We start from the raw sequence: 25,628 nt of genomic DNA, 5'->3' as shown, positions 1-25,628 counted from the left end.
TGCCCGTGCCGGTTCCAACCAAAAATCGGGAACCGCCCCGGTTCTAGAGTGGAACCGTCGGTTCCCATCCGATTCAGCCCGGTTCTAGAGTGGAACCGCTGGTTCCCATCCAGTTCAGCCCTGTTCACACACGTAACGCATGACACGCACGAGCGAGCGTGCCCCACACACATGTGTGTTCGAGCATACGTGAGAGCGTGCCCCACGCACACTCACACGTGTACACGTGTGTCCGAGCGCATGTGCAAGTGTGCCCCACGCACATTCACACGTGCACACGTGTGTCCGAGTGCACGTGGAAGCGTGCCCCACGTACACTCACATGCGCACACGTGTGTCCGAGCGCACATGCGAGGTTGCCCTAATATTCTTATACACATTTTATAGTTCATATTGCATAGGTATTTTTATACTAAAGTTGAATACACATCTTTCGATGTGGGATAATTTCCGAACATCATTAAATGAAAACGAAATGTAAATATAGTCAATTAAATTGCAATTTATAATCACATGTAGTTAGATGGTTTGATGGTTCTGACTTTGATTTTTTTGCTTGAGGTCCCAAAGTCGAATCCCCTTGGACATCCCTTTGGGCATGTATTGCATTCGAATCCCTTTGGGCATATGTTGCATTTTTGTTGTGTATATAGTGGTTGGTATAAATATAAATATTTTTGTTGTATTCGAATCCCATTGGGCATGTGTTGCATTTTTGTTGTATATATAGTGGTCGGTATAAATATAAATATTTTTGTTGTATTCGAATCCCCTTGGGCATGTGTTGCATTTTTGTTGTATATATAGTGGTTGGTATAAATATAAATATTTTTGTTGTGTATATAGTGGTCGGTATAAATATAAATATTTTTGTAAATAATATAAAGACAAAAAAATGAAAAATAAAAAAATTAATTTTTTATATAATAGTTAATTTTTGTTGTATATAGTGGTATAATTTTTTTTGTAAATAATATGAAAGGTATAAAAAAGATAAAAATAAAAAGTTTATTCTATTTGAAATCTCCCTCTTTCTACTAACAATCTCTTTTACTAAATTTATTATAGAAACCTAAAAAAATAAATTTTTGAAAAATTGAAGTGTTATCTCCAAAATTTGTACGCATTTTATTAATTTTTACATTGATAACCAAATCTTTTATTTTATTTATGAATTTTTACATTATAAATCATGTAATGTACTATTTTTTTTACAGTTGTCAATAATACATTTTAAATTAGATAATATTATAAAATATTTTTAATTTGTTATTATTTGTCTAATAAAATAATTATAAAATGTAAATTAATAATTATAATTTCAGTATATAATATTATAATTAGTGAGGTTGTAATAATTTTGGATTATAGTTAGTTAGGCTGTAATAGTTTGAGTTTTTTTAGCGGGTTAGGGTTTTTCGCGAAAACGAGATTTTAATGGCCATTCTTTCATTGATTAGTCTACTCTTTATAATAGTCCATATATAATTATATATTTTATCCATGATAATTCTATAATTTTTCTTTTATGTGATGCAAATTTAATAGTTAAAATAAATTTATACAGGGAAAGAACACTCAATATTCACAAATTGATAAAAAAAAATGAAAGTTAATAATGTAGTACCCTCATTTTTTATTGGATTCTTAAAAAACAACATTTATAATGAATTTTAATAATTTTTTCGGATTTTTTTGAAGCTTTAATCCGACCGATTCAGCCGATTCCCGATTCGGATCGCTGATTCGCCAATCCGAATCGGTTTTTGAGGTGCCCGATCCGGGTCACCGATCCGTTTTTTAAATCATTGGTAAACCGTAATTAGTCATTTGATTGTCCTAAGCATGGCATTTGATGCGAACAATGTTTTTATATGGTTGAATATCAATGTAGAAGAAACCATGAAGGATTGAGATTGTACTGTCAAAAGATATGGTCGACATGTTTTATGTTTTCGTGTGCTTGATGCAGTTCAGGCATTGGAAATATTATAATGCCTGTTCAATTTCAAGCAGTATATTACTTGTAGCTCCTCAATCAACTGATGTTGACAGTGGACAATTGGGGAGTGATCAATTTTGATGGCATTTGAGCAGAGGAACATACTTGTTGACTGCTAAGTCTCCGGGTAGTAGCGGAGCTGGTAATATATTGTTTGAAACCAAACATGTACTGTAATATACATTCTTTAATCATTAAGGTCTTCCCTTTTTTCATGACTGTTACCATCTTTACTTTATACCATGAACATGAAAAAAGTGGTAAGTGAATTCCATTCATGTGGTATTATATTAAAGATTGACATGAGGGGGGGCCATCATCAGTGGCATATAGCATATGAATAGGTGTCTTCATTTGGATAAATAATGTAATAGTATTAGGGGGAAGATTTTGGTGCTGATGTGCTTTTTTTGGTGCATCTGCATACTTATTTAAAATTTAACAAGTTGAGAGGGAAAAAGAAGACCCCTTGAGATGGTATTTTGACCTTTCTTTTGAACAGTTCATTTTAATCCGTTGCACATTGTTGAACAGTTCATTTTAATCCTTTGCACATTGTTCGCATGTATTTGTGGAGATTCAAGGTGTCTTTCAACTTATAAATGTATGGATATCATGGTGCATCCATGTGTCACACACTGTACTCTCCTAGCCATTATATAAGTCGTGTATTTGGTGGTTTGACCGGCCAGCTACAACATTAGTGGGTTTTTTTAATGATCTTTAGTCACTTGAGATTAACTCCATAACTTAAAAAAGATTTTCACCTTATAAGGTCGTTGTCATCATCATCATAGCCTTATATTAACTATTTGGGATCGGCTATTTGTATTTCATAAAGTACAGTTGATCGGGATTTCTTTGAATTGTTTACTTGAAGCAAGATCATGTCCAGGCTTCTAAGAGCTCAAAATTATTATTATTTTTGGAATTATTTATTGTGTGAATGAAGGATATAGGGAAATCTTTCATATTTTATTATTTGAAGGCCCAAAGGTGCGTTGATGATTTTTGGCCAGATTGTGAAATCGTTGAGTGTTTGTATGAAATCTATGGTCCTGAAGGGTCATGCCTGTCCAACAAGCAAGGGCGATGACTACCCACAATCCAAGAAACTTGGTGACTAACGGCATTTGATGGAAAAACTATGCAAAACCCACTTTTGCTACTATTATTTGTAACATTTAAATTACCACATTAATTTATAGTACTTCCACTTTGCCAATGACGATTTCTAAGCATTTAATCCTTAAGATTTCTCCAAAAAAGGCCACTTCTCTACCCAAACCTATTGTTGGGTTTAGGTAAAATGCAGAGTAAAATAAAGAGGAGAGATTATATCTTGTCTTAGGATTTGCAAGGGAGTCTTAACCGAAAAAATATCTTTGCAAGATCCACAATGAACTCATATGTTCTTTATTCCTTTTTTTCCAGATCTAATAATTTACATATTTATAAAACAAAAAAAATTAAACCTAACTTGTTTTCTAAGAATCCTAACCCTTCATCTTTAAAAATTAAAAATAAAAAACAAACTTCTAATTCTTCCCCCACGTTGTACAATTAAAAAGGCATAAACACCCCTAAAGAAAATTAAAAATTCAATGACTCCAAACCTTAATTTGATCTCCTAAAAAATAATAAAAATAAAAACTTAAAACCCTAATTATATTAGGAATACACCCCATAGACCTCACCCTATCAAGTATTTTTAGCTACACTTTTATAATTATGAGAACTTCGGGAACTATGAAACCTAATGCCGACACAAGAATTTCTTCTCTTCTTTCAAAAAATCAACAACTTAAAAACAATTTTTATGCACTAGGAAGCACAAACTTACAAAGAATTGACAAATGTCCAATCTCAAGAGCCTGAATCTAATACGTGATGGAAAATAATAAATATGTGGAGGCTTTTGTTGTAAATGGGATAATATCGTGCAGACATACTCCAGGGGACTGGAGAGAAAAATACTAAATTTGGGACACAAAACCCAAAATTTCTATCAACAAACTCATCCACAATAGGCTTCTATTAACTTTCCACTGCTCATCTTTTAACATGTTTTGATAATAAGTAATTACGCAAAAGAGTTGAAATGCAAAAGATCTACAGAAAAGAATTCTATATTTTTACAAATACTGCAGACTTAAATCCAAAGCGATCTTTGGCAGCAAGAGCAAAATATAACATGAAAAACTCAAAACAAAGAATATGTTTAAAATTGCTGAAATACTTATCACGGCAAGATAGGCAACTCTACTTTCTCAAATTCAAAGAAACTCAGTCGACCTGACTCGGATTGAAAAAACTTGAGGGGAATTTCTCCACATGCCTCACTTAGCCTTTTGACTGCAGCTTTAATTGGAGGTTCTTCCCTGTAAAAATTTAGATAGAGCCAAGTAAGAGAGAGTGAGTGAGAGAGACGCTAAATTTTCAAAAAGAATTGTGCCATCTGTGATCATGTATATACATAAGAATGCTCATGCATGCAAGTCCAAATCCAAATGTGCATTGAGAGGAGGCGGGGGGCAGGGGGGGGGGGGGGGGCTATAATTTAAAAAAGAAATATGATGCTTGTTGCCTGAATTTAAGTGTATCTAAGTTGCTGTTGTGCATATGAGACAGAGAGAGAGTACCCTCCGGCGCAGAGCACAAAACTGGGATTGACCGGAGCAGATTTTCGGAACCGCCTGTCTGGGAGATACACATCAAATATCGGCTCCGATTTTGCACAGATTATCTTGTCTTCAATCATTTTAGAGAGTGAAACACCCTTACCCAATTCATTGTTTGATTGCTCACAGTTCTCTGCAACTCCAACATGCTCGGAAGAGCAACATTTCTCACTCATCACAATGCAAGAGAAATTATGGGGTTTCTCACGGTCAGAGAAATTCATGGCTTCAATCTTTTTAGAGAGAGAAACACCCTCTTTTAATCTATCCTTTGGTTCCTCTCTGAAAGACTCAGGAGTGGAAATCTTCTCACTTTTCAATGTCCAAGGAAGATTATGACGGCCCACTACATAGCCAAGTGACTTCAGATGCCTGTAAGCCTCAAAACACTCCCATGAAGAGCCATAAGTTCTCTCTTGAACCAAACCGTATATCTCTTTCAACCCTAAAGCAGTATCAGTATCACCATTTAAGAGAATTAAAGCCCCTCTTTCTACCAAGAATCTGAAAGCATAAGCATTAGGATCACATATGACCTGAGAGATTCGTCTAGTATGCACATGAGTACACAAATACCATATACTATAGAGAGAGAGAGAGAGAGAGAGAGAGAGAGATGAACTAGCCTCTTCAATGCAAAACTTAATGGGTGTAGTTTCTATAAGGTTGCAACTTTAAACAATCCAATTAAGGCGCACTTCCAAATTTTATCATAACATGTAATTTTGGTGTAATTTTTTTTTAGGATTATCTGAAAATCTATTTTCATATCTAATTATTAAATTTAAAACTCTAAAAATGGCTAAAATCAGGTAAATCTATAAATATATGAACATCTTGAAAATGGACGGCCTAGATAATGTGTTGTGAGATGCACTATTTCTGGGACTCAAATTTTTACTTTTTTTTGTTCATATTCATACATCTCAATGTCGAGATGATCAATTGGAGGGTTTCTCAACTTAAAACAACCTTTTCCGATGGATTTTTGACGTGCATCTGTAATTCTACATTTTAAGGTTGCAACCTTATATAAACTTTTTCCAAACTTAATTTGCCCATTTGAATGAATGAAAAGTCACTTACAAGGCCTCTTCGATTAAACAATAGAGTTTGCCTTGACGAACTATCCCTGTTGTCGTCCACATCCCACCTTTTCTTTCAATCACTTCTGCCATACCCATCTTTTGAACCCATCGAGCAATGGATGCCTCTTTTCTGAGATCAATGAAAACAAAATTAGAAATTCTAAACTCTCTCTCTCTCTCTCTCTCTCTCTCTCTCTCTCTCTCTCTCTCTCTCTCTCTTTCTCTCTCTCTCTCTCTCTCTCTCTCTCTCTCGCACAAATCTAACAGATCAAGGCCTTAAATCTGTGGCCACAATTACAGAATACCTAAATTGCAACCTTGGGATGGAACCAGACATGTATAGATTCTCCTCATCGTTTAATTCCTTGATGCAGAAGTTTGAATCAATTGTTTCATCAGAATCTGCCCAATTGATCACTTCCATAGCAGGAGAAAGCCAACCACGATGTTAAGTTTATCACCGTTACAAAAATGAAATATACAGCTTCTCTGCATGTAAAAGCATAAAAACCATTAGAACACTGATTGCTTGTGGTGTCATCTGTCAAGGCTTGCAACTTTTATCTTTTGATAGAGATTATTCTCTTTTTTTCTTCTTTTTTTTTGTTCGAAAAAAGAGAAAAAGAACGGAAACTTATTCTGTTGATAGGTAAGGACACAATCACAGAGAGAGTTGAGGAGAGTTCCATTTAAGCTTCTGAAAGATAATAGACGGTGTCATGATGGTCACTCATCCCAGAGAATTGTCAACAAAAACATATTTTTCCATTGAGTGGTTGAAAATAGAGATATTTCCCTCTCCCCTCATTTGGGCAGGTCTCTCTCTCTCTCTCTCTCTCTCTCTCACTCTCTCTCTGTAGGATTTTCAATGCATTTTTCTATATGATACATCTGTTCTTGATTAATAGCACTTTGTTAGTTATTACAAAGATAGCATCAGCATAGGCAGTTAGTATAAATTGCGAAATGGCAAAGATAACAAGACTAAGAGAAAACAGGTAATGATCCAATAAAACATAGTGATATGAGATATCTTGGAGCTACAAGCTGCATGGAAGGTGATTGTATATAAGAAGCTTTTCCTTGTCAACTTATGGAAGCTACAAGAGGTGCTCCATAATCCAATGCATGTGTAACAAAAACACTAGTTGTTGGATATAAGGAAAACCTTAAATGAAAGCAAATAGGCATGCATGACCCAAGTGAACTAAAAAATATCAACAACATAACGAAGTGCCCCAAGTCTTTCATCCCACTGGAGGATGATTAGATTAACTGCAGTGAGGCCTGCAAAAGGATTGAAACCCCAATGTACCTTCATAGTCACGAAGCAGCACCTGAGCCAGACTCAAGGACTTGTTTGCTGTAAGTGGGATGACCCCATGAATGCTATTAGGTGATTAAGAAAGGAAACATCTGATTCCATCAACTCTTATCGGAGAAAAAAAAACATCTTAATATGTCGAGCTAGTAATTAGATGGAAAGGTTATGCTCCCTATGACACAATTAATTATAGACAACAATTGGACTAATATCCTCCACACTAATGTCAACCATGTTATAAAAGCCCCAGAAATTTAAGGCATGAGCAATAGGCGCAAACTAAAAAATCTCAAGAGGTAGAAGTATGGTGCGAGTATCCTTTGATCCTTCTCTAATAGGGCAATACTTGCAAGAAAATTCCCCTTCAGGCATGTCAGGTTGTGTGAAAATTTTCTTGAAGAGCTACGTAGCATTCACAAAGATCCAATGATCTAAGAAACAGCCATTATACCTAAATATCATGTCTGAGATATACAAGTCTCGTTCCTATGAAGAATGCATAGGGTATGTGATACATGCACATAATTAATTTAGATCTGTATTCCATCCTCGTTGAAACCTCAACCCAAGGAAATAAACCATAATCACATGGAAGTTTTTCTTTTGCGATGGATATCTTTTTAAAGTTGAAGCATGAAAATCCCACCAAGCCAGAAATAAGATTGCCACTAGAAAATTATTACATCAGCACATTCCAGCACTCATTCTTTTAATTTTCTGCCCACAGCTTGTTATTCTGCCACCCAAAACATGGGTGGCAATATATACAGCAGGCAAGATTTATATGGCCACCCACAGTGTAGATCTGAAAATATAAAAATGAGTGGTGGTGCTTCTGAAAAGATGGTACATGATGTTTATAACCTTCGTGCAATAAGTAGCATGTGTAACTTAACGATCCAAAAAACAAAAGTAGCCCGTGTAACCTAAACATGTTAAAACCAGGGGTAGGCATTACCACCATCACTCAAACTTTCGAGTTGAGAAAGAGGGGACCAGTACCACTGGTTTCTCCTATGCAAGCTACTTATTGTAAACAATCAACTGCATTGTCCAGGACAATATAAGCCCATTAAGCATAGAAAGAAAAAATTTTCATTGTTCTTATTTATTGCATAAATGAATTCATGCAGCTAATCAGAGAGACAAAGGAGGAAAAGAAAAAGAAGAAAAAGGGGGGGGGGGGGTGTTACTCGCTCTAGTGTTCCTGGTTTCCTCTGTCATTTATCAGGAAGAAGAGGTGAAGATGGAACACCTGTAGTGGCAGCTGCCACAGCCATGGCAAACCCAATATACCGGGTCCATCCAGCCTTCCGCAATTCAAAAAAGAGACTTTAATTGAACTTGAAACTTGAAAATCCTCAGGCTCAAAGGATTTAAAGGATCAAAAGCTTGGACGAAAATCTTGGGTTTTGAGGCTCTACTTCTAGGATTTAGAGCTACACTAAGGGCTTTGGGGACATTTAGGGTATTGGAGATCTATATAAGGGTTATGGTAAGACTTTGGGCATGCTCGGGGGTTTTCAGGTATACGAAAAAAGGAATAGGAATCTAGGAGAGGCTCTAAATTGGTTCTTCTTGTCTCTCTCCTGAACTTGCCCCCACAGGTACTTAGTGTGTAGCGAATGGATCAGTGCAGGCCATTCACCTGCAAATACTTGCCTAATATGCACCACATGCATCTATGGAAGAGTCTAGAATGTTCTGGGGCCAAATTACCCTTCACGGCACAGTCCATGTTGTGTGCAGCTCAGTATACACCACAAATGGCACATACTATGCTGTGTTTGTACAGACAAGGACAGATTTGACAATCTCTAGTTTGTTTACTAGTGTGACCATATCTTTTGAATAGAGAGTCGAATCGATGAGGTTCTTGAGTCATTAGAGAACTCATGAAATTTGTTCAATTTGATGGGTACTTTGCCAAAAGATGAATATTGAAGGAATTGCGGCAGTTTAATCCTAAAGATGCCAATTCTAGATCTTGATTGCAGCTTAGCAAGTCAAAACCGGTTTCTATCACATTGGCGTACGTTACATCTCTAGAAGACTTACTGGCACCCATGGCACACAATGTACCATGCATATCACACCCAGTGCTGCATGCAGCATGATATGTACCACGAATGCACATGCAGTGGTAATTTTGAAATTCTGTACTTTGTTCATTGGTTCAACTATAACTTTACACCAGAGCATCAGATTGAAGTCATTCTTTTTTCATCAGAAAGCTCATGGAATCCCCTTGGATTTGATATGCAATATTAACCTTTTGAAAATAAATTGAGGGGGTTCTAGTGTTTTGAACACTAGGGTACCAACTTAGAGTTCCAAATTTGGGTTTCTTGGACTGGGGAAAGCGTAAATCAGACCAAATCAATTCCAAATCTCATATAATTGGTTTAAATGGTTTTAGGGACAAAAAGGCTACCAATACACGCCATGTTTCACACACGTGACACATGTTGCACAATATGTGCCATGAGGAGGACTAACTGGAAGTCAACATATTGTCATATTGTCTAGTGTTTCACACATATCTTTAAAAGGACAAATCAAAATGAGTTGGTCCTTGAACTGTTTGAAAGCTTATAAATTTTCTATATTTGGGAACAAAATTTGCTGAATGTTTTCTTGTTAAAATATTTATAATCTATAGGGTCATTTCCAGGGTTTCTGAGGCATCGATGTTACTTTGGGTATCAGGGCACAATGGGACAAGGATGCTAACGTATGCTATATCTTAGGTTTTGGTTGAACATCTTGAAATTTAATTAGCCACAATGGGCTACAAGAAGCAATAAAGGATTTCCAACTGATTAGCGTAAATAGCAGCGCATAACACATCCTGGAAATGGGCCCCCAGCTACATGACTTCCAAAAGTTTCGGGAAATGTTAATTTTTCTTTCTCAAGGAGCCTTTTGTAAAAGGTTACCAAATACTTGATGGGGCGCTAATCACTCATGAATGTATGGATACAAGGTATCGAGCTACCAAATCTAACATTGTTTCCAAGCTGGACCATGAGAAGGCCTACAACCAGTGCTTGACCTAACTCCGAGCAAATGGAATTGCAGGGTAAACGGCGCTCATGGATAGCAGCCTGTGAATCTACAGCTATGTTCTTAATCCTCCTATACGCTGTCCCCTTTGGTTGTTTTCCCCTGCTCAAGAGGATTACGATCACTTTCTCCAATTTCATTTGCCTTTGTAGCAGATATTTTCAGCATGATATTATTTCATGTACATTTATTGCCTTCCTCCGTGGTTTAAAAGTAGGCAATGGTGGTCTGCAAGTCTGGAATTTTCAATATGTGGATGATATTCTCATCTTTTGTGATCCATTCTCCAATCAAATCCACCGGCTTGGATGGTCTGAGGTTTCTTCAATATGGCTTTAGGGTTGTGAGACAACACAAACGAGACCAAAGTGCACGGTATCAGTATGAGCCCATTAGAGCTCCAAAAACTAGCTGCTATGGTATGGAACTGAATTGGGGCTACCTTTGTGCATACATGATCCAATGTAACCACAATGGACAGTGTCATTCAGAGATCAGAAAGAAGACTTGCTTCCCGGAAAGCAAAATATAACTCAGTCCATCGATGAACCTTAATTAAAGCCACCTCTCCACCCTCTCGGTATAAATTATGCCTAGCATCAGTATCATAGAGAATTGATAGGCTTCAGAGGGATTTTCTTTGGAAGAGCTGAAAGGAACAAACAAATGTCCTTCAGTTGAATGGGACACAGTATGCCAATCAAAGTAGGAGAGGGGTCTCAGTATCAGGTGCATAAAACAGGCAAATGACGCTCTGCTAGGCAAATGGTATTGAAGTTTTGGTGAGTCACAGAGACATGTGACTTGGCGCAGTATAATTTCTGCTAGAAACCAATTCTTTGGTCAGATTAGATTAAAACTTGATTCTGCTCGATGAGTGAGATTTAGGAAAGATTTGCGGTTGGGTTCTCAGACACTCGCAGGGAACTATCCTCACAAGCAAGTTTGACATCCAATAGTGATTGCTTGTTTCAGAGGCCTTTGAAAGAATCAATGGAAGCTTAGAACAGAGCCCTTTCTTCATGCAAAACCTCAAGGATGTAGAAATTATGATTACAAATCTGATTTTGGGGCTTATCAGACATTCATCTCACAAACAGCTGTGACAAGATGATAACTAATTCTAAGATTCAAAAGATGATTACTAAGTCTATCAATATGAACTCTCTCTCTCTCTCTCTCTCTCTCTCTCTCTCTCTCTATCTCTCTCTCTCTCTCTCTCTCTCTACTGCTTGTCTATCTAGTACCTCTCTTCTGTATATCTGTCCATTTTCCCTCTATCAACTCTATACTTCACCAAAAAAAAGTCTACCAATCTGAATTTTAGGCTTTAATCTCACAAATAGTTGTGACATGATGATGAATAACCCAAACATCAAGGATAAATTCTCATTGAAGTCTTTTTGCAACCCGCACACAATCCTCTCTTCCTCCAGCTGTGGCAAATAATTTGGACCAATCCTATTCCCCCAAAAGTCTAAACCTATAGGTAGCCTGGCAAAAAGTCTGTGACCTTAGGTTCTGGTTTTGCTACCGGCTTCAAGGTCAACCTCGCCAAGTCTAAGATGAACGGGGTTTGCATGGAATCCCATCTATCGGCGGCTCTATGGAGCAGCCTATATATGCAGCTGCTCCATAGAGCCGCTACCTTCTTCTTACCTCGGCTTGCCTATGTGCATTGGCGAGCCTCGCCTATCCTTATGGAGCCACATTATCGATAAATTCGACTGCAGATTAGAGGGATGAAAAGGGAGATTTCTTTCACTGACTGCCAGGCTCACCATCATCAAGGCGACTCTAGCAAACACCCCGGTGTATCAAATAGCTCTTTTCCAAATCCCCGCGTCGGTCGCAGAAGTATTAAACAAACTGATGCGAGGCTTTTTTTGGTCGGGAGATGGAGGCCACAAATATCACCTCATCTCCTTGGTAGTTCTTTGCTCCTCGAAATCTCACGGGGGCTTGGGGATTCATGACCTCAGATTCCACAATTTCACCCTTCTAGGCAAATGGTGGCATTATACCACTCAACCTAATCATCTGTGGAGGGAAGTTGTTTGCTTCAAATATCGTCATGGAGTTGATTATTGGATCATGTTGCTCGACCAGTGACCTCTCTAGCATTTGGAGATGCCTCTGGAAAACCTCCTTTAAAACATTTGTTTCCTGCCCAAATAGGGAAACAAGGTGTTGTTTTGGAATGATGTGTGGCTATGCTACACACCTCTTAGGGGCCAATTCCCCAATATGTCCCTTTTGGCTCGTGACCCCTACTCTTCAGTGGCCGACAATTTCAGCCTCTCTATCGAGTCTAGAATGTCGTCCCCAAATTTCAGAAGACACATTGCTGAGGGAGAGCTCAATGAGCTCCTTGCCTTGACCGAGACCTTACACCAGGTCTTCCTCCTATACTATGGTGATGATAAACTTGTTTGGTCCCCAGAGGCCTCAGGACTTTATTCAGTCTCGCCCTTCACTCGAATTCTCTACATCCAATCTTCCAGACCCTTGCCCCCTCTATTCCTAGCCTCCAAAGCTTGGAACACCTTTGTGGCCCCAAAGATCCAAATTTTCTGTTGAACTGCCATTTACAGTGGAATTTTAACCATAGAACAAATCCAAAGGAGAGGGCTTCCACTCCCAAATTGTCGCGCCATCTGTAGGGAAGCTGAAAAGACCAATGAGCATCCATTCATCCATTACCAGATAGCTTGTGCAATTTGGAACTACCTCTTCTTATTGTTCAAATGGTCCTAGGCCACACCCCACTCAGTTGCGCAGCTATTCCAAATATCCATCTTCCGACTGTGGCCAAAAGCAAGAAAAATCCTTCAGAAGGTTTCCATGGCTGCATCACTCTAAATCCTCTTGTTGGAGCGTAACAATATAATCTTCCGAGGAGAGGAAACCATTGTGCCTTCCCGTATTGACAAAATCAAATCCCTTGTATCTTTTGGGCAAAAAATCACAATTTTTAGGGGTTACTCCTATCTTGACCACTTTCGTAATTGGCACTCGCTACTTAACACTAGAATTTCAAAGATACCTCGGGCATCTCTTTGGCAACCACCTGAACTTGGTGTTTCCAAACTCAATTTGATGGTTGCTCCCTCGGCAACCTGGGCCCTTGTGGCATAGGAGCAATTTCAAATCTCACGATGGCTCAAATCTTTTTTCAGTATCTCGTCCTATTGGTAGCTTATTCCTCTATGTTGAGGCTTTGGTCTTGCTGGAAGGCCTTTGTCACTACAACCCCTCTTGGTGTAATCTGTTGATTGTCGAAGGAGACTCGCAGAATGTCATTACTTGGAGGCTTCAACGCATTTTCGATAAACTTTCTCACCTTCGTGCGCGCTATCAGGTCGCCTAACATCACATTTTTAGGTAGGCTAACACTATAGCTATCAGTTTGGCCAAAAAGGGAGCTTCATCCAACTCAAATTTTGTTGTCCCACACTTCTATTAATTTTGTACATTCCACAAGCCGCATTATCACGGCTTGAGGTTTTCTTTTTCTTTTGCTGTATAGCATTTTTGAGCCCTTAATTGTAAAGATCAACCACTCAAGTGGTTGCTTACTATTGTACTCCTTTTCTATCAATATACTATCAACTTCAAAAAAAATAAAAACTTCGGGTTTTGTTTTTGCGAATCTTTTTAAGTTTCGATTTTGATTACTTACTTTATTCAAAATTGGGTATTAATTTTAATTTTTTTGATGAAGTTGACTGTATAGTAATAATTATAAGTAGAAAACAAGTAAGCAACCACTTGAGTGGTTGTTCTTTACAAAAACCCTTACAGGCACAAAAAGGCTATATAGTTAAGGAAGAAATAAAAGCCTTAAGCCAACACTTTGGCTTGAGGAATATACAAAATTACAAGGAAGGTAAGGCTGCCAAGTTTGAGTTGGATAAAGCACCCTCCTTGGCCAATCCATGAGCCACAGAATTTGCCTCCCTAAAACTATGATTCCAAGAGACTTGAAGGCCCATGCACAGATGGGAAATTTCATTGAAAAGGCATTGAAATCTCCAGAGGCAGGAGACGTTACCAGAGGCCCAAGCTATGACATTCTAAGAGTCTCCTTCAACTATCAGTTGATTGCACCATGAAGGGTTGAATTGGCGAAGTCCTTCCAGCGGACCAGCACCTCAACCATAGTGGAATCAGCAAAACCAATAAACAAAGAAACTGAAAGGAGGGTGGAAGCATCATGAGCTCTAAAATTGCCCCAATGCCCGAAGGTTAACGAGGGAGCAGCCATCAAAATTGAGTTTGGAAACACCTTACTCAGGTGAGCGCCAAAGAGATGCTCGCTGAATCTTCATAGTTCTTGTTTTCAGCAGCGATTGCCAGTTACTATAGAGGTCAAAAGAGGAGAAACCCCTGAACAGATTGTGATTCTTTGCCGAGAAAGAAACAAGGAATATATATTTTTTTCAATTAGGAAGGCACTGAGGATTTCTCTCCTCTGAACATTCTATTGTTATGTTCCAACCATATGACCCAGAGAGATGGCGCCATAGAAGCCTTCCAAAGAACTATCCCAGTCTTTGGCTAAGAGAGAAAGAGGGATATTTGGAATAGCTGCGCGACTGAGCAGGGCGTGGCCCAGAACCAGTTGAACAAAAAGAGAAATGGTTCCACATCATGGAGGCTATTTGGCAATGGATGAGCAAGTGTTCATTAGATTCCTTAGCCTCCATACACATGATGCATCGATTTGGGAGTGGAACCCCTTTCCTTTGTATGTAGTCTAAGGTTAAAATTCTACCGTAACTTGCAATCCAATAGAAAATTTAGATTTTCAAGGGAACAAAAGGGATCCAAGCTTTGGAGGCCAAGGGTAGAGAGGGTAGGGGTCTACAAGATTGTCCAGAAAGGACTGGAGAAAAATACGGACTGGAAGTTTACAGGATTCTCTCGTCGCTCAACTGAGCCTATTGGAGGCAAAACGGTCTTTCGTCACCATCAACCACCTCACCGTCCACCTTACAATCTGGGGAAAACTTCCAGAGGAAAGGGAGTGCTCCATGAAAACCAGCCTCACACTCCCTCGGAATGGCGTGCTCCAACTCATCACCACCAACCACCTTTGCACCATAGTTATAACCATCAATACCAACCTCATAAACCGAGCTCATCTAGATACCCCCCCCTAAATACCCTAAGTCGCAAAATCACCCACCGTTATTTACCCCTGTTACTTTCAATAACTCCCCCATCCTCCCAACTCCTACCACCACCAACCCCCACTATCTCAAGCAACAACCCCCACTTAAGTATCCTGAGAACCCTCACCATTTTCAACCGCCCATTAAGCCACCTGAGAATCCTCACCACATCCAACCACCTTTGCTACATAGGGACCCCCACCACAGTCAGCCTTCCCAAGCCTCTAGGAAAAACTACCCTTAAGTTTATAACCCCAAACCCAAGTCTCAACCACCTCTAAACTAGCCAACTCGACCTTGTCCTAGAGAGTCGTCTCCCATTAACTTTCATCCCCCCATCAGCACCCTCAGAAGTTACGCACAGGTGACTGCCACCAAGACACCTTCTCCTTCCCAAAACCCTCATTCCCCCAACCCACCACCAAACTCAACTCACCACCATGTTTCTTTCTACCAAGGTCTACCTCATATTTGGCTTTATAAAACTCCTGAAATCTCTGATCATGTTTCTGCTTTGGATAACTCTTTTGTAGGGACTTTTCAACCCTAATGCAATTATACTAGAGGTATCAACTTATGGCTCCAGAGAACTTTTAAGAATCCCCACATTTTTTCAACATTGCTTCATAACGGAAAGTATTTAGTTGCTTTCCCAGAGCACTTCAAACCGTTGTTTCCCCCCCCCTATAGGGAGTCTTAGATTCAGAGGAGCTCTTCTATCTTTAAAAAAGTGGAATCTACATATTAAAGCCCAAAAAACTAGTAAACACCGGATCACTCTTGAAGGAATACCTCTCCACCTTTGGACTCTTAGTGTCTTCAAAGCTTTAGGACATAGTTGTGGAAAGTTTATTTCTGTCAATGGGAAATTAGTTAGTTCTCTTTCGTTAGGGAAAGTTGTTCTTCTTATTGAAGCTGCTTCTGAGAAGTTGATCCCTGAGTCCCTGGTTGTGCACTATTTAGGTCACTCTTTATCTTATCGTCGTCTCTGTGCAGAGCAGCAATCGCCATCATCGACCCCCCTGACCACGATGGTTGGACGCTGGTTCATCATCGGAAGGGTGCTTTGCACCATACTCAGGGTACCACTAATTTCACTATCTATCCATGCTCCCAGGACCAGAGTCTAGCATCCCCAATGGCTCACTCCCACCCCCACTCCTCCATCTCGAGATTCCAACCAACATAATGGCCACGTCTATCTCGAGATCTCGCCCTCGCGAACCTTCCGACTATTTTGATATTTGTGCCCCTCTGCCCCTTCCATTAATGTTGGAGGTACCTCTCAGCCACCTGTCTCGTCGCATGATCCATTGAAGCCACCCCCTGATTCACCTTCTGTCCTCCCCATTAATTGTTCTCCTCAACAAAGACCATCAACCAGCCTCCACGTGTCCCAGTTGTGAACCAGGGGAAATATCCCAAGCACTTGGCATCCATTCTCTGTCCTCTAGGGCGGTCTAGTCCTCGTCGCTGCCACGTGTTGCCCCTATACAAGTCTCGGGGGTGGCTGTAGTTAATTCTCAGCCACCTAATGTCATCCCACCACCCCTACTTGCTCTCTCACCTGTCATATCTCCCCCGCCCTCTGAGGTCCTAAACTCAAGCCCCGTACTGCCTCTCTTCCTTCGCCCTCCCCCTCTTTCTTCTTCTGCCCCAGAACATCCGGCAGTGATATCCTCCTTTGAAATCTCGTCCGCCATAAAAGATGGCAAAAACTCAATCTCCTCCTCTATCCCTCCTACCATAACCACTTCTCTTATCCCGTTCCCTTTCTCCCCTTTGCCGGAGTTCTTTGACAGTTGCTTTTCATCCCCCCCTCAAAACCTTCTTACCTTTAACCCTTCCCCCGAGTACCCTCCGGAACCTCACAAGCCCCTCTCATCTCCCCAAATGCCTCGCCAAAAACAGAAACCAACCTACCTGGCTGGTACCAAATCCAATTGGATTCTGCTAAACTAGCCTCTCCTAGCTCCACCCCACCGATGGACTTTAGCCCCTCCATAACCCGAACCCCCTTACCTTACCCCTTGAACACCATCTACTCAGGGAACCCCTTTCTTCCCCTAACCAATACCATCTCATGTCCGCAGAATCAACTCCACTAAATTTGTCTTCTTCTAATCTACGCTACCCCCCTCCACAACCCTCCAACCTCTGGCCAGATATTCTCAGACAATGATTGCCAGTTCCCTAACCCATTGGAGTCTCCTTTCTCTTTCAATAAAGTTAACCCCCCCCCATTCCCCTCCCTTAACTACCTATTCCCCTCTTCAAATCTATCCTCCACACCCTCAATCGAACCTCCTCTCTCCCTTGTTCCCCTACAGTCTATTCCCCCTTGTGTTGAGATACCTCAGGTCCCACACAATTCCTCTCAAGACCCTGAATTTTTTTCTGATATCCAGTCCTCAGTCTCCACGGATTCTAGGGAGATTGAGAGCATCGATAGGCATGAGGGTCTTATGGAGGTAACGATCGAAGATAGTGGCCTCCACTTTGAAGGCGAAATCTCATCGATTTCTGAACACCTTAGAGCACAAGCAGGAGAGCCTAAGGTAACCTCTTCTCCCTCACCTTCTAGAATGTCTAGGGAACTTTCCCAGCTCCACTCTGGTAATAATTATGATGCCCATAGGAGTTCGGTCCAACTCATTTCCCTTTCTTCCATCCTTCCAGTTAGTCCCAAAAAGCAGATATCTGCCAGAAGATCCGCTCGCCACCCTAACTCTCCTAGATGAAGATCTTATGTTGGAACATAAGGGGTCTTGACTGCCATGCCAAGCGATCAGCAATTCGATCATTAGTTAGGTCCAATTCCCCCACCATCTTAGCAATCTTTGAAACTAAGCTGTCCTACGCTTAGAGAGAACCTGTTGCAAGAACTTTCAGCTTTGACTGCTCCCTCTGATACCCTTTGGCTTCTAGGGGGTGATTTTAACTCGGTTAGATGGCCCCATGAGAAATCCACTAGGGGCAGCTTGACCTCTTTGATGAGGTCCTTTAATGGGTTCATTGAGAGCATTCCTCTCATCCACATTACTTTATCTGGGGCTTCCTTTACTTGGTCCAACCATGCCATTGATCCTATTTTGACCAAAATAGATCGATTTCTCGTTAACCAAGCCTGGGAATCCAATTTCCCTGGCACTTGCTCCAAGGTCCTCCCAAATTCCACATCAAATCACATGTCGATTCTCTTAGATATCTATTCTACTCCTTGTCTCAACAAACCCTTTAGATTTGAGCTTTTTTGGTTGGATGAACCCTCCTTTACTGTTTTTTATTTGGTCTTCCTCTTTTGTCCTTGGGTGGGCTGGGTCGCAAACTTCAAATCCTCAAGTCATCCCAGAAAGCTTGGAGCAAAGGTAACTTTAAGGAACCTATGAGACCCTGGTCTGCATCTATTGACGCTTTGGATTCAATTGAAGAATCCCATCCTCTCACCCCTCAGGAAAGAGATTCTAGTTTACAGGCCAAACTCAATCTCTCACACACCCTTAAGCAAGAGGAAACCCATTGGTTTCAACGGTCTAGAATTAAGTGGCTCAAAGAAGGGAGCAGAAACACAGGTTTTTTTCATAAGACTGCTAGTTCCAGAAAAAGAGACAATGCCACCACTCAAATCTCGGTATGGTCTCATTGCTTCTTCCAACCCAATCATATCAGGAGGTTGTTTATTAGGTACTTTAAAAATCTCTTCTCTAAACCTACCTATCAACGCCCTACACTAGGAAACTTAACCTTCCTTAGCTTGACCCCAGCAGTGTCAGCTAGTCTTCAAAGGCCTTTCTACTTAGAAGAAATACAAAAGGCAGTATTTGATCTTCACAGAGATAAGGCACCGGGTCCTGATGGATTCCCAATTGCAATTTTCCAGAATATTTGGAAAGCTACTTCCCTTGATCTTTTGGCTCTCTTTAAATAATTTTTTCAAAGAGGTCGTCTTCATGCAGCATTAAACTATACCTTCATATCTTTGGTGCCCAAACTGGAAGGAGCTAATAGGATGAGAGATTTTCGCCCCCCATAAGCCTGCTCAACTCCTCTTACAAAATCCTTTCAAAGGTCATAGCTACCCGTCTTTAGGTAGTACTCAACTTCATCATTTCTACTACCCAATCTGCATTTGCGGCTAATAGGCAAATTCGAGACAGGGCTCTTACAGCGCATGAGGCCATCCACTCCTGGTCCCTATCGGTCCAAAAAGGGTTGATAATAAAACTAGATTGGGAGAAAGCTTACAATACGGTAGACTGGAACCATAGTTATCGGGATCTCCTCCCTTGCTTGGCGATCACTTGCAGAACCTCGTTTCTCTCGATCCCGGAGCGGATCTTGTCTGAAACTCAATTTAATGTTTTCGAGATCTCGCTCCATCTTATATGGGAATGAGTTCCTTACAATTTAATTTCGTGTTCCTGAACATTACAAGATCTAGTTCCCTAGTCTTATGGTTCGTGCTCCATAGTGCATTGGGATCTAGACTCCAAAATAGCTGAACATAAGCATCGCTATATATGGCATCTAGATGCCACCAATATGGGATCGCGTTAGAGTTCCTTATTTATTTCATAAAAGGACTAAGCCTACATGTTATTGGTTAACAACGCCGGAAGCTACATTTTAAAGCCACGGATCCTTATTACCTACACGAGGAACTCGTGTTCTTAGACAATGGAGTTTGCTCTTATAAAAGTTATTCCTCGCTCCATAATATTTTGGATTACTTTTAATAATGCGCTTCTTGAGTTAAGAAACTCAAAAAAAAATGCCCTTGGGAACTTCGCTTCTTATGTATAGGATCTCACACCTTTATATAATAATTCTCGATCCTATGTAATAAAGAACTCGATCCCCAACACACATGGACCTCGATCCCGACCTTTGAGGCTATACGGGCATCAATCCCTAACACAAGGATCTTTAGTATAGCTTCGATCTGCAGATCCTGGAACTGTTCCCATTCCCATACCCAACAACTATGACTGGAACCTCCTGGACTTAATCCAAGCTAGAATGGGTTTTGGGCCGCTCTGGAGGAAATGGATCCTAACTTGCATATCCAATCCTTCCTTTTCTATTCTTATCAATGGTACCCCAAAAGGTTTCTTCCAAGCTAGCAGAGGGCTTAGGCAAGGAGACCCCCTTTCGCCTTTCCTCTTCACCCTAATTGGAGAATTGTTCTCAAGATCTATCTCCAGGCTTTATGAGGTTTTAGATTCTCCTCTCTTGGTCCCATCATTTCACACCTTCTTTACACAGACGATACTTTAATCTTCTGTGATGCAAATCCTGACCAAGTGGATTGCCACAGGGATGAAAGTCAATCTTACCAAAACTAAAATGATAGGCATACTGGTTCAAAATGCAAAATTGGAGAGTTTAGCCCAACGATTAGGCTACGTTGTTGAAACCCTTCCATCCTCCTACTTAGGCCTTCCTCTATGTTTAGGAAAACCTAAAAAGAACCTTTAGGATCACCTGATAGAGAAATTCAATAGGAAGTTTGCCTCATGGAAAGGGAGATACTTGTCATTTGGGGGTAGAATCACACTAATTAGAGACACACTTGCTTGCATTCCAATTTATTATATCTCGCTCTTTCAAATCCCTAGCTCGGTCATTCAAAAACTGGAAATCACTAATAAGGGATTTCTTATGGCCAGAAACAGATGGCCCCAAAAAGTTTCATTTAATTGCTTGCGACAAGGTCTGTGTTCCAAAAAATTTTGGGGGATTGGGGATTAAAAACCTTAGAACTTTGAACCTTGTGCTTTTAGGGAAGTGGTGGTGGAAATTCTCCTTTCCCCACCCTCTTTTATGGAAACAAGTCATTAAGGACAAGTATAGTATAGGTACCCATGATTGCCTAGAACTCCACCACATAGGTCATCAGGTGTTTGGAAAAGCATTGCACTCACTAAGAATGCTTTCAGGAGTCGTACTAGATTCAAATTAGGCAACGGTCACCATATTAAGTTTTGGACTGACCTCTGGATAGACCACACCCCTCTGAACATCTATTTTCCCTCTCTTTATTCTTTGGCCTGCAATCAATAAGCTTTTATAGCTGAATATGTAGAATTTGATTTGTCAAGTCTAGTTTGGACACCCATTTTTTGCAGAAATCTCTCAGAGCAGGAAACTACCTTCCTGACCTCCTTACTCCAACTTTTACACCCTGTATTCAGAGTTCTTAACTGTCAAGATGCCCTTATTTGGTAAGAATCCCCTTCAGAAATTTTCTCTGTGTCCTCTTTCTACAACTCGTTGCTCCAGAACCCCACTTTCCAACCCTTGATCAACAAGTCTTGGTCCCTTCCTATACCCCATAAAGTCCAAGCTTTCATTTGGGTGCTTCTTCACGGAAAGACCCTAACCCTAGATCGATTGCAACGGCGTGTAGTCTCCTTCCCCAATAGATGTATTCTTTGCCACTTAGAAGAAGAGACTATTCCACACCTCTTCATTCTCCGCAATTTTGCTTTTGGGCTTTGGTCATCCTTCCTTAACCTTTTTGGTCTTCTTTGGGTCACTCCTCCATCTGTGGATATCCTTTTTGAGTCTCTTTACTCCCCCCTTGGAAAACAATTGTGACGTATTTCAATAGTGGCCCTACTTTGGAGTGTATGGATAGAGAGGAACTCTAGAACCTTTAGAGGTGTTCTTAAACCCCAAAAGTCTATCTTTGATATTATTTCTTCCTTATCTCCTTCTGGACCAAAAACATATCTATCTTTGCAAACCTCCCTATTTCCCACTTTCTGAATAATTGGACCAGCGTACTTAAACTTTCACCCCCCTCGCATAGACTTCAGCCTGCTTGGTCACCTCCACCCTCAGGCTTCCTAAACACAGATGGCTCTTCCTTAGGAAACCCTGGTCCCTCTGGCATCGGTGGGACCCTCTCAAACTCAGACTTAACCCTTTGGACCCTCTCGGAGTACATAGGGATTCGAGATTCCACGGAAGCAAAGGCCCTTACTTTACTTGAAGGATTAAAAAAGGTGGCTCGGTGGGTTGATAATAATCTGACTCTAAGAATACTATTCTCTAGGACTCTGACCTTAAGGAGCCCCCATGGAGACTTAGCTCGGCTTTTGAGCTAATTCGAAGCATCTGCAAAAACCTCTCCCAAGTTCGACTCACACTCATTACCGAGAGGCCAATGCAGTGGCAGACAGTTTGGCCAAGGAAGGTGCAGCCTTGGGTGCAGGTACTCTGCCAACTCCTTGAAATTTTAAGGCATGCTCCTTCTCTTTTCCTCTAATCCTCTTTCTCCACCTTCCTGGTTTTTCCTCCCATACAACCTTTGTTCGAAGAAAAAAAAAAAAGAGGAGAAAAATAAAAAAGGAAAAAAAGGAAAAAAAAAGATAGTACAAATTATATTATAGGCATATAAATATATAATTTTTACTTCTTATCTATTTTTTAAGGTGATGGAAAAGAAGAAAATTTCTCGCCGCCTTCTTTTTCACTCTCTCAAAGTCTGATTTTCACTTTCTTCCCTCTCCCTTCTTTGTTTGTAGCCAAATCTCCTCACCTCATTCTCTACCTTATGTTTTTGTACAATCATCTCACTTTCCTCCCCCTTTCTTTCACCTCTCAATCTCGGGTCTGTCATCTCATCAACATTCTCTCTTGTGTTTCTCACTTCCTTCCGTCTTGTTACCCCTCTCTATTTTCTCAGACTTTTGAGCTTTATCCCATCCCTTTTCTGATTTCTCTCTATCTCTCTCTCTTAGACCTCCCCTCCTTATCCTACCTCTTCTTTCTTCTTCTCTAACTCTCGATCAGGAGAATTTCTTGGGGAGCACTCGGCTCCCTTCCATCATCCTTTTAGTTCTATTCTACCTTCACGGTGGTCACTACAGCCCATAGCCTTGGGGTTACACAAGTAGCATTAGCTTACAGTGCAAGGGTCCCTAGCAGAAGCAGAAAAACTTTAACAAGTTTACAGTGCAACGGCCCTCAGCAGAACTAGAAAGCGATTAGCAGGGCAGGCCAACTCTTCATCTTCACAACTTCTTTCGCATCAAAGGTGGTGCGCCTCATCATCGGGAAGGTTGGGGGGGAAACGAGTAGACTGATAAGGAGATATAGCACTTCGCATCAGCTCTAATATAGATGACACTTCCTACTTTGCATGGGCCGCTACTAACTTCACCGACCATCAGAATCCTGAAGTATCACCCTCTCACCTCCTGGTGAATTCCTGTTTGCTCAAAGCCGTGATTTCTAGGTCTTCAGCAGTTTCTATGTCCTTTATGGCTTTATACTTTCTTTTTGTATTCTCCGTTTCTTTTCTTTTGTTTGATTGTAAGAGCACCCAACTTGTGGGATGCCTTTTATTTGATAGAATTAGCATTTGTAATTGATTACCTTATTTATATTACATGTCAACATATTCCTCAAAAAAGAAAAAGACAAGACTATATAATGTCCCAAGGCCTTAAGGGACCAAACCAGCCTGCCTTCGTTAGAGATAGGGCGGAAGAATTGGTGCAAAATCTCGGTCAAGGCAAGGAAAACATTGTACTCACCTTCAATAATATGTCTTCTGAATTTTGGGGACCAGGTTAGAGGATAGACTGAAGTTATCGGCCACTGAAGAATTAGGGTTACGATCCAGAAGGTACAAATAAGGAACTAGTCCCTAAGAGGTGTGTGTGGTCTAGCCATACATCAATCCAAAACAGCACCTTACTACCTTCCCTAGGCAGGAAGCGAATGTTTTGGAGAAAATATTCCCGACAATGAAGAGGGGATCTCCAAATTCCAAAGAGATTACCGGTAGAGCGACAAGGCAAGGTCCAAGGGTCCACACCATGACAAGACTTGAATAGAACCACTTCCCTCCATAGATGAGAAGATTGGGTGGCATAACGCCACCACCATTTGGCCAAGAGGGCAAGATTATGAATTCTGATTCTGAGGTCATGAATCCCCCCCCCCCCTAGCCCCCGCCGCCGCCCCCGCCCCCCGCCCCCGCTCCAGCCCCCGCCCCCACCCCTTGAGATTTCGGGGAGCAAAGGACTGCCCAGGAGATGAGATGAAATTTATAACCTCCATCTCATGATCAAAGAAATCTCTCATCAATTTATTTAACCTGGCTGCTACTACGGCGGGGAGGTAGAAAAGAGACATTTGATACACCGGAGTATTTGCTAGAGTCGCTTTGAGAAGGGTAAGCCTGGCAGCCAGTGAAAGAAATCTCTCCTTCCACCCCGCTAGTCTACGATCGAATGTATCGATGATGTGAGGCTTGCCAATATACAGAGGCAAACCAAGATAAGTAAAAGGTAGAGGCTCTATGGAGCAGCCCCATCTATCAGCTAAAGCATGGATTTGGTGTGGTTCCATGCAAACCCCAGTCATCTTGGATTTGGCGAGGTTGACCTTGAAACCGGTAGCCATCTCGAAACATTTTAATAAGATGAGCAAGAAGTCCACCTGTTGGGTAGATGGATCACAGAAAAGGAGGGTGTCGTCCACGTATTGGAGGTGAGAGATGTGCAGACCGAGGGGCCGAGATTTGAATCCCTTAATGAGGCCTGCTTGGTACAATCTAGAAATAGAAGAACTGAAAATTTCAGCCACAATGGCGAATAAGAAGGGCGATAGGGGATCTCCTTGGCGGAGCCCCCATGAAGAAGGGAAGTAGTCTTTTGGGCTTCCATTGATGGGGATTGAGAAGATAGGGGATGGGATACAAGCACGGATCCATTTTCTTCAAAGATGGCCAAACTCCATACGCCGCATAGCTTCATCTAAAATTGACCAATCGAAGTGGTCATAAGCTTTCTCCCAATTGAGCTTAATGACGAGACCAGAAGTCTTTGAGGAATGCCGGGAATGGATGCATTCGTGGGCTATGAAGGCCCCATCTAAGATTTTCAGGTCTTTAACGAATGCCCCCTGTGTGGGGGAGATTAAATTGCTAAGGACCTCTTTAAGTCTTGAGGCCAAAACCTTGGACAGCAATTTAAAGGAGCTGTTAATAAGGCTGATCAGCCTAAGGCCTTTGGTTAATCCACTCCCTCAAGCTTAGGGATAAGGGCAATGAAGGTGGCATTCAAGGTGGCATTCATTGCTTTGTTAATTTCTTATATTTATTCAAGATTTGCTTTTGGTTTTGTGAGTTTTTAGCCTCTGGTGGCGGCACCATTTATGGTTAAAGTAAACAAAATGACATTGGATCAAAATACGCCTCTATGCCAATGCAAAAGCTAAAATTAAATTCAAGGTGATTTTTATAGTAGTATTACAAATCTGGAATACATCAAA

The 25,628-nt window shown here is 40.8% G+C and overlaps 1 protein-coding gene across 14 annotated transcripts in view; it reads right to left on the bottom strand.

Moving 5' to 3' along the window:
• Positions 1 to 4,004: 4,004 nt before the first annotated feature.
• LOC18443941 (tRNA-splicing endonuclease subunit) overlaps positions 4,005 to 25,628 on the bottom strand; it is a 29,939-nt gene continuing 8,315 nt past the window's right edge. For 5 of the 14 annotated variants that reach the window (XM_020673317.2, XM_020673316.2, XM_020673315.2 and 2 more), the window contains 4 exons: positions 6,077 to 6,260; positions 5,770 to 5,901; positions 4,645 to 5,187; positions 4,005 to 4,383 (listed from right to left, as the gene is read on the bottom strand). In XM_020673317.2, coding sequence (XP_020528976.2) covers positions 4,245 to 4,383; positions 4,645 to 5,187; positions 5,770 to 5,901; positions 6,077 to 6,195 — 933 coding nt within the window. In that variant the 5' untranslated portion in view covers positions 6,196 to 6,260 and the 3' untranslated portion in view covers positions 4,005 to 4,244. The remainder of the gene's footprint in view (positions 4,384 to 4,644; positions 5,188 to 5,769; positions 5,902 to 6,076; positions 6,261 to 25,628) is intronic. The other 9 variants (XM_088860865.1, XM_088860864.1, XM_088860863.1 and 6 more) reach the window with 3 other exon arrangements.

This window comes from Amborella trichopoda, chromosome 3, assembly GCF_054954075.1.
Source record: "Amborella trichopoda isolate Santa Cruz 75 chromosome 3, AtrichopodaSantaCruz75HAP2 v2.0, whole genome shotgun sequence".
NCBI classification, from domain to species: Eukaryota; Viridiplantae; Streptophyta; class Magnoliopsida; order Amborellales; family Amborellaceae; genus Amborella; species Amborella trichopoda.
This window is presented reverse-complemented; position numbering and strand designations above follow the sequence as displayed.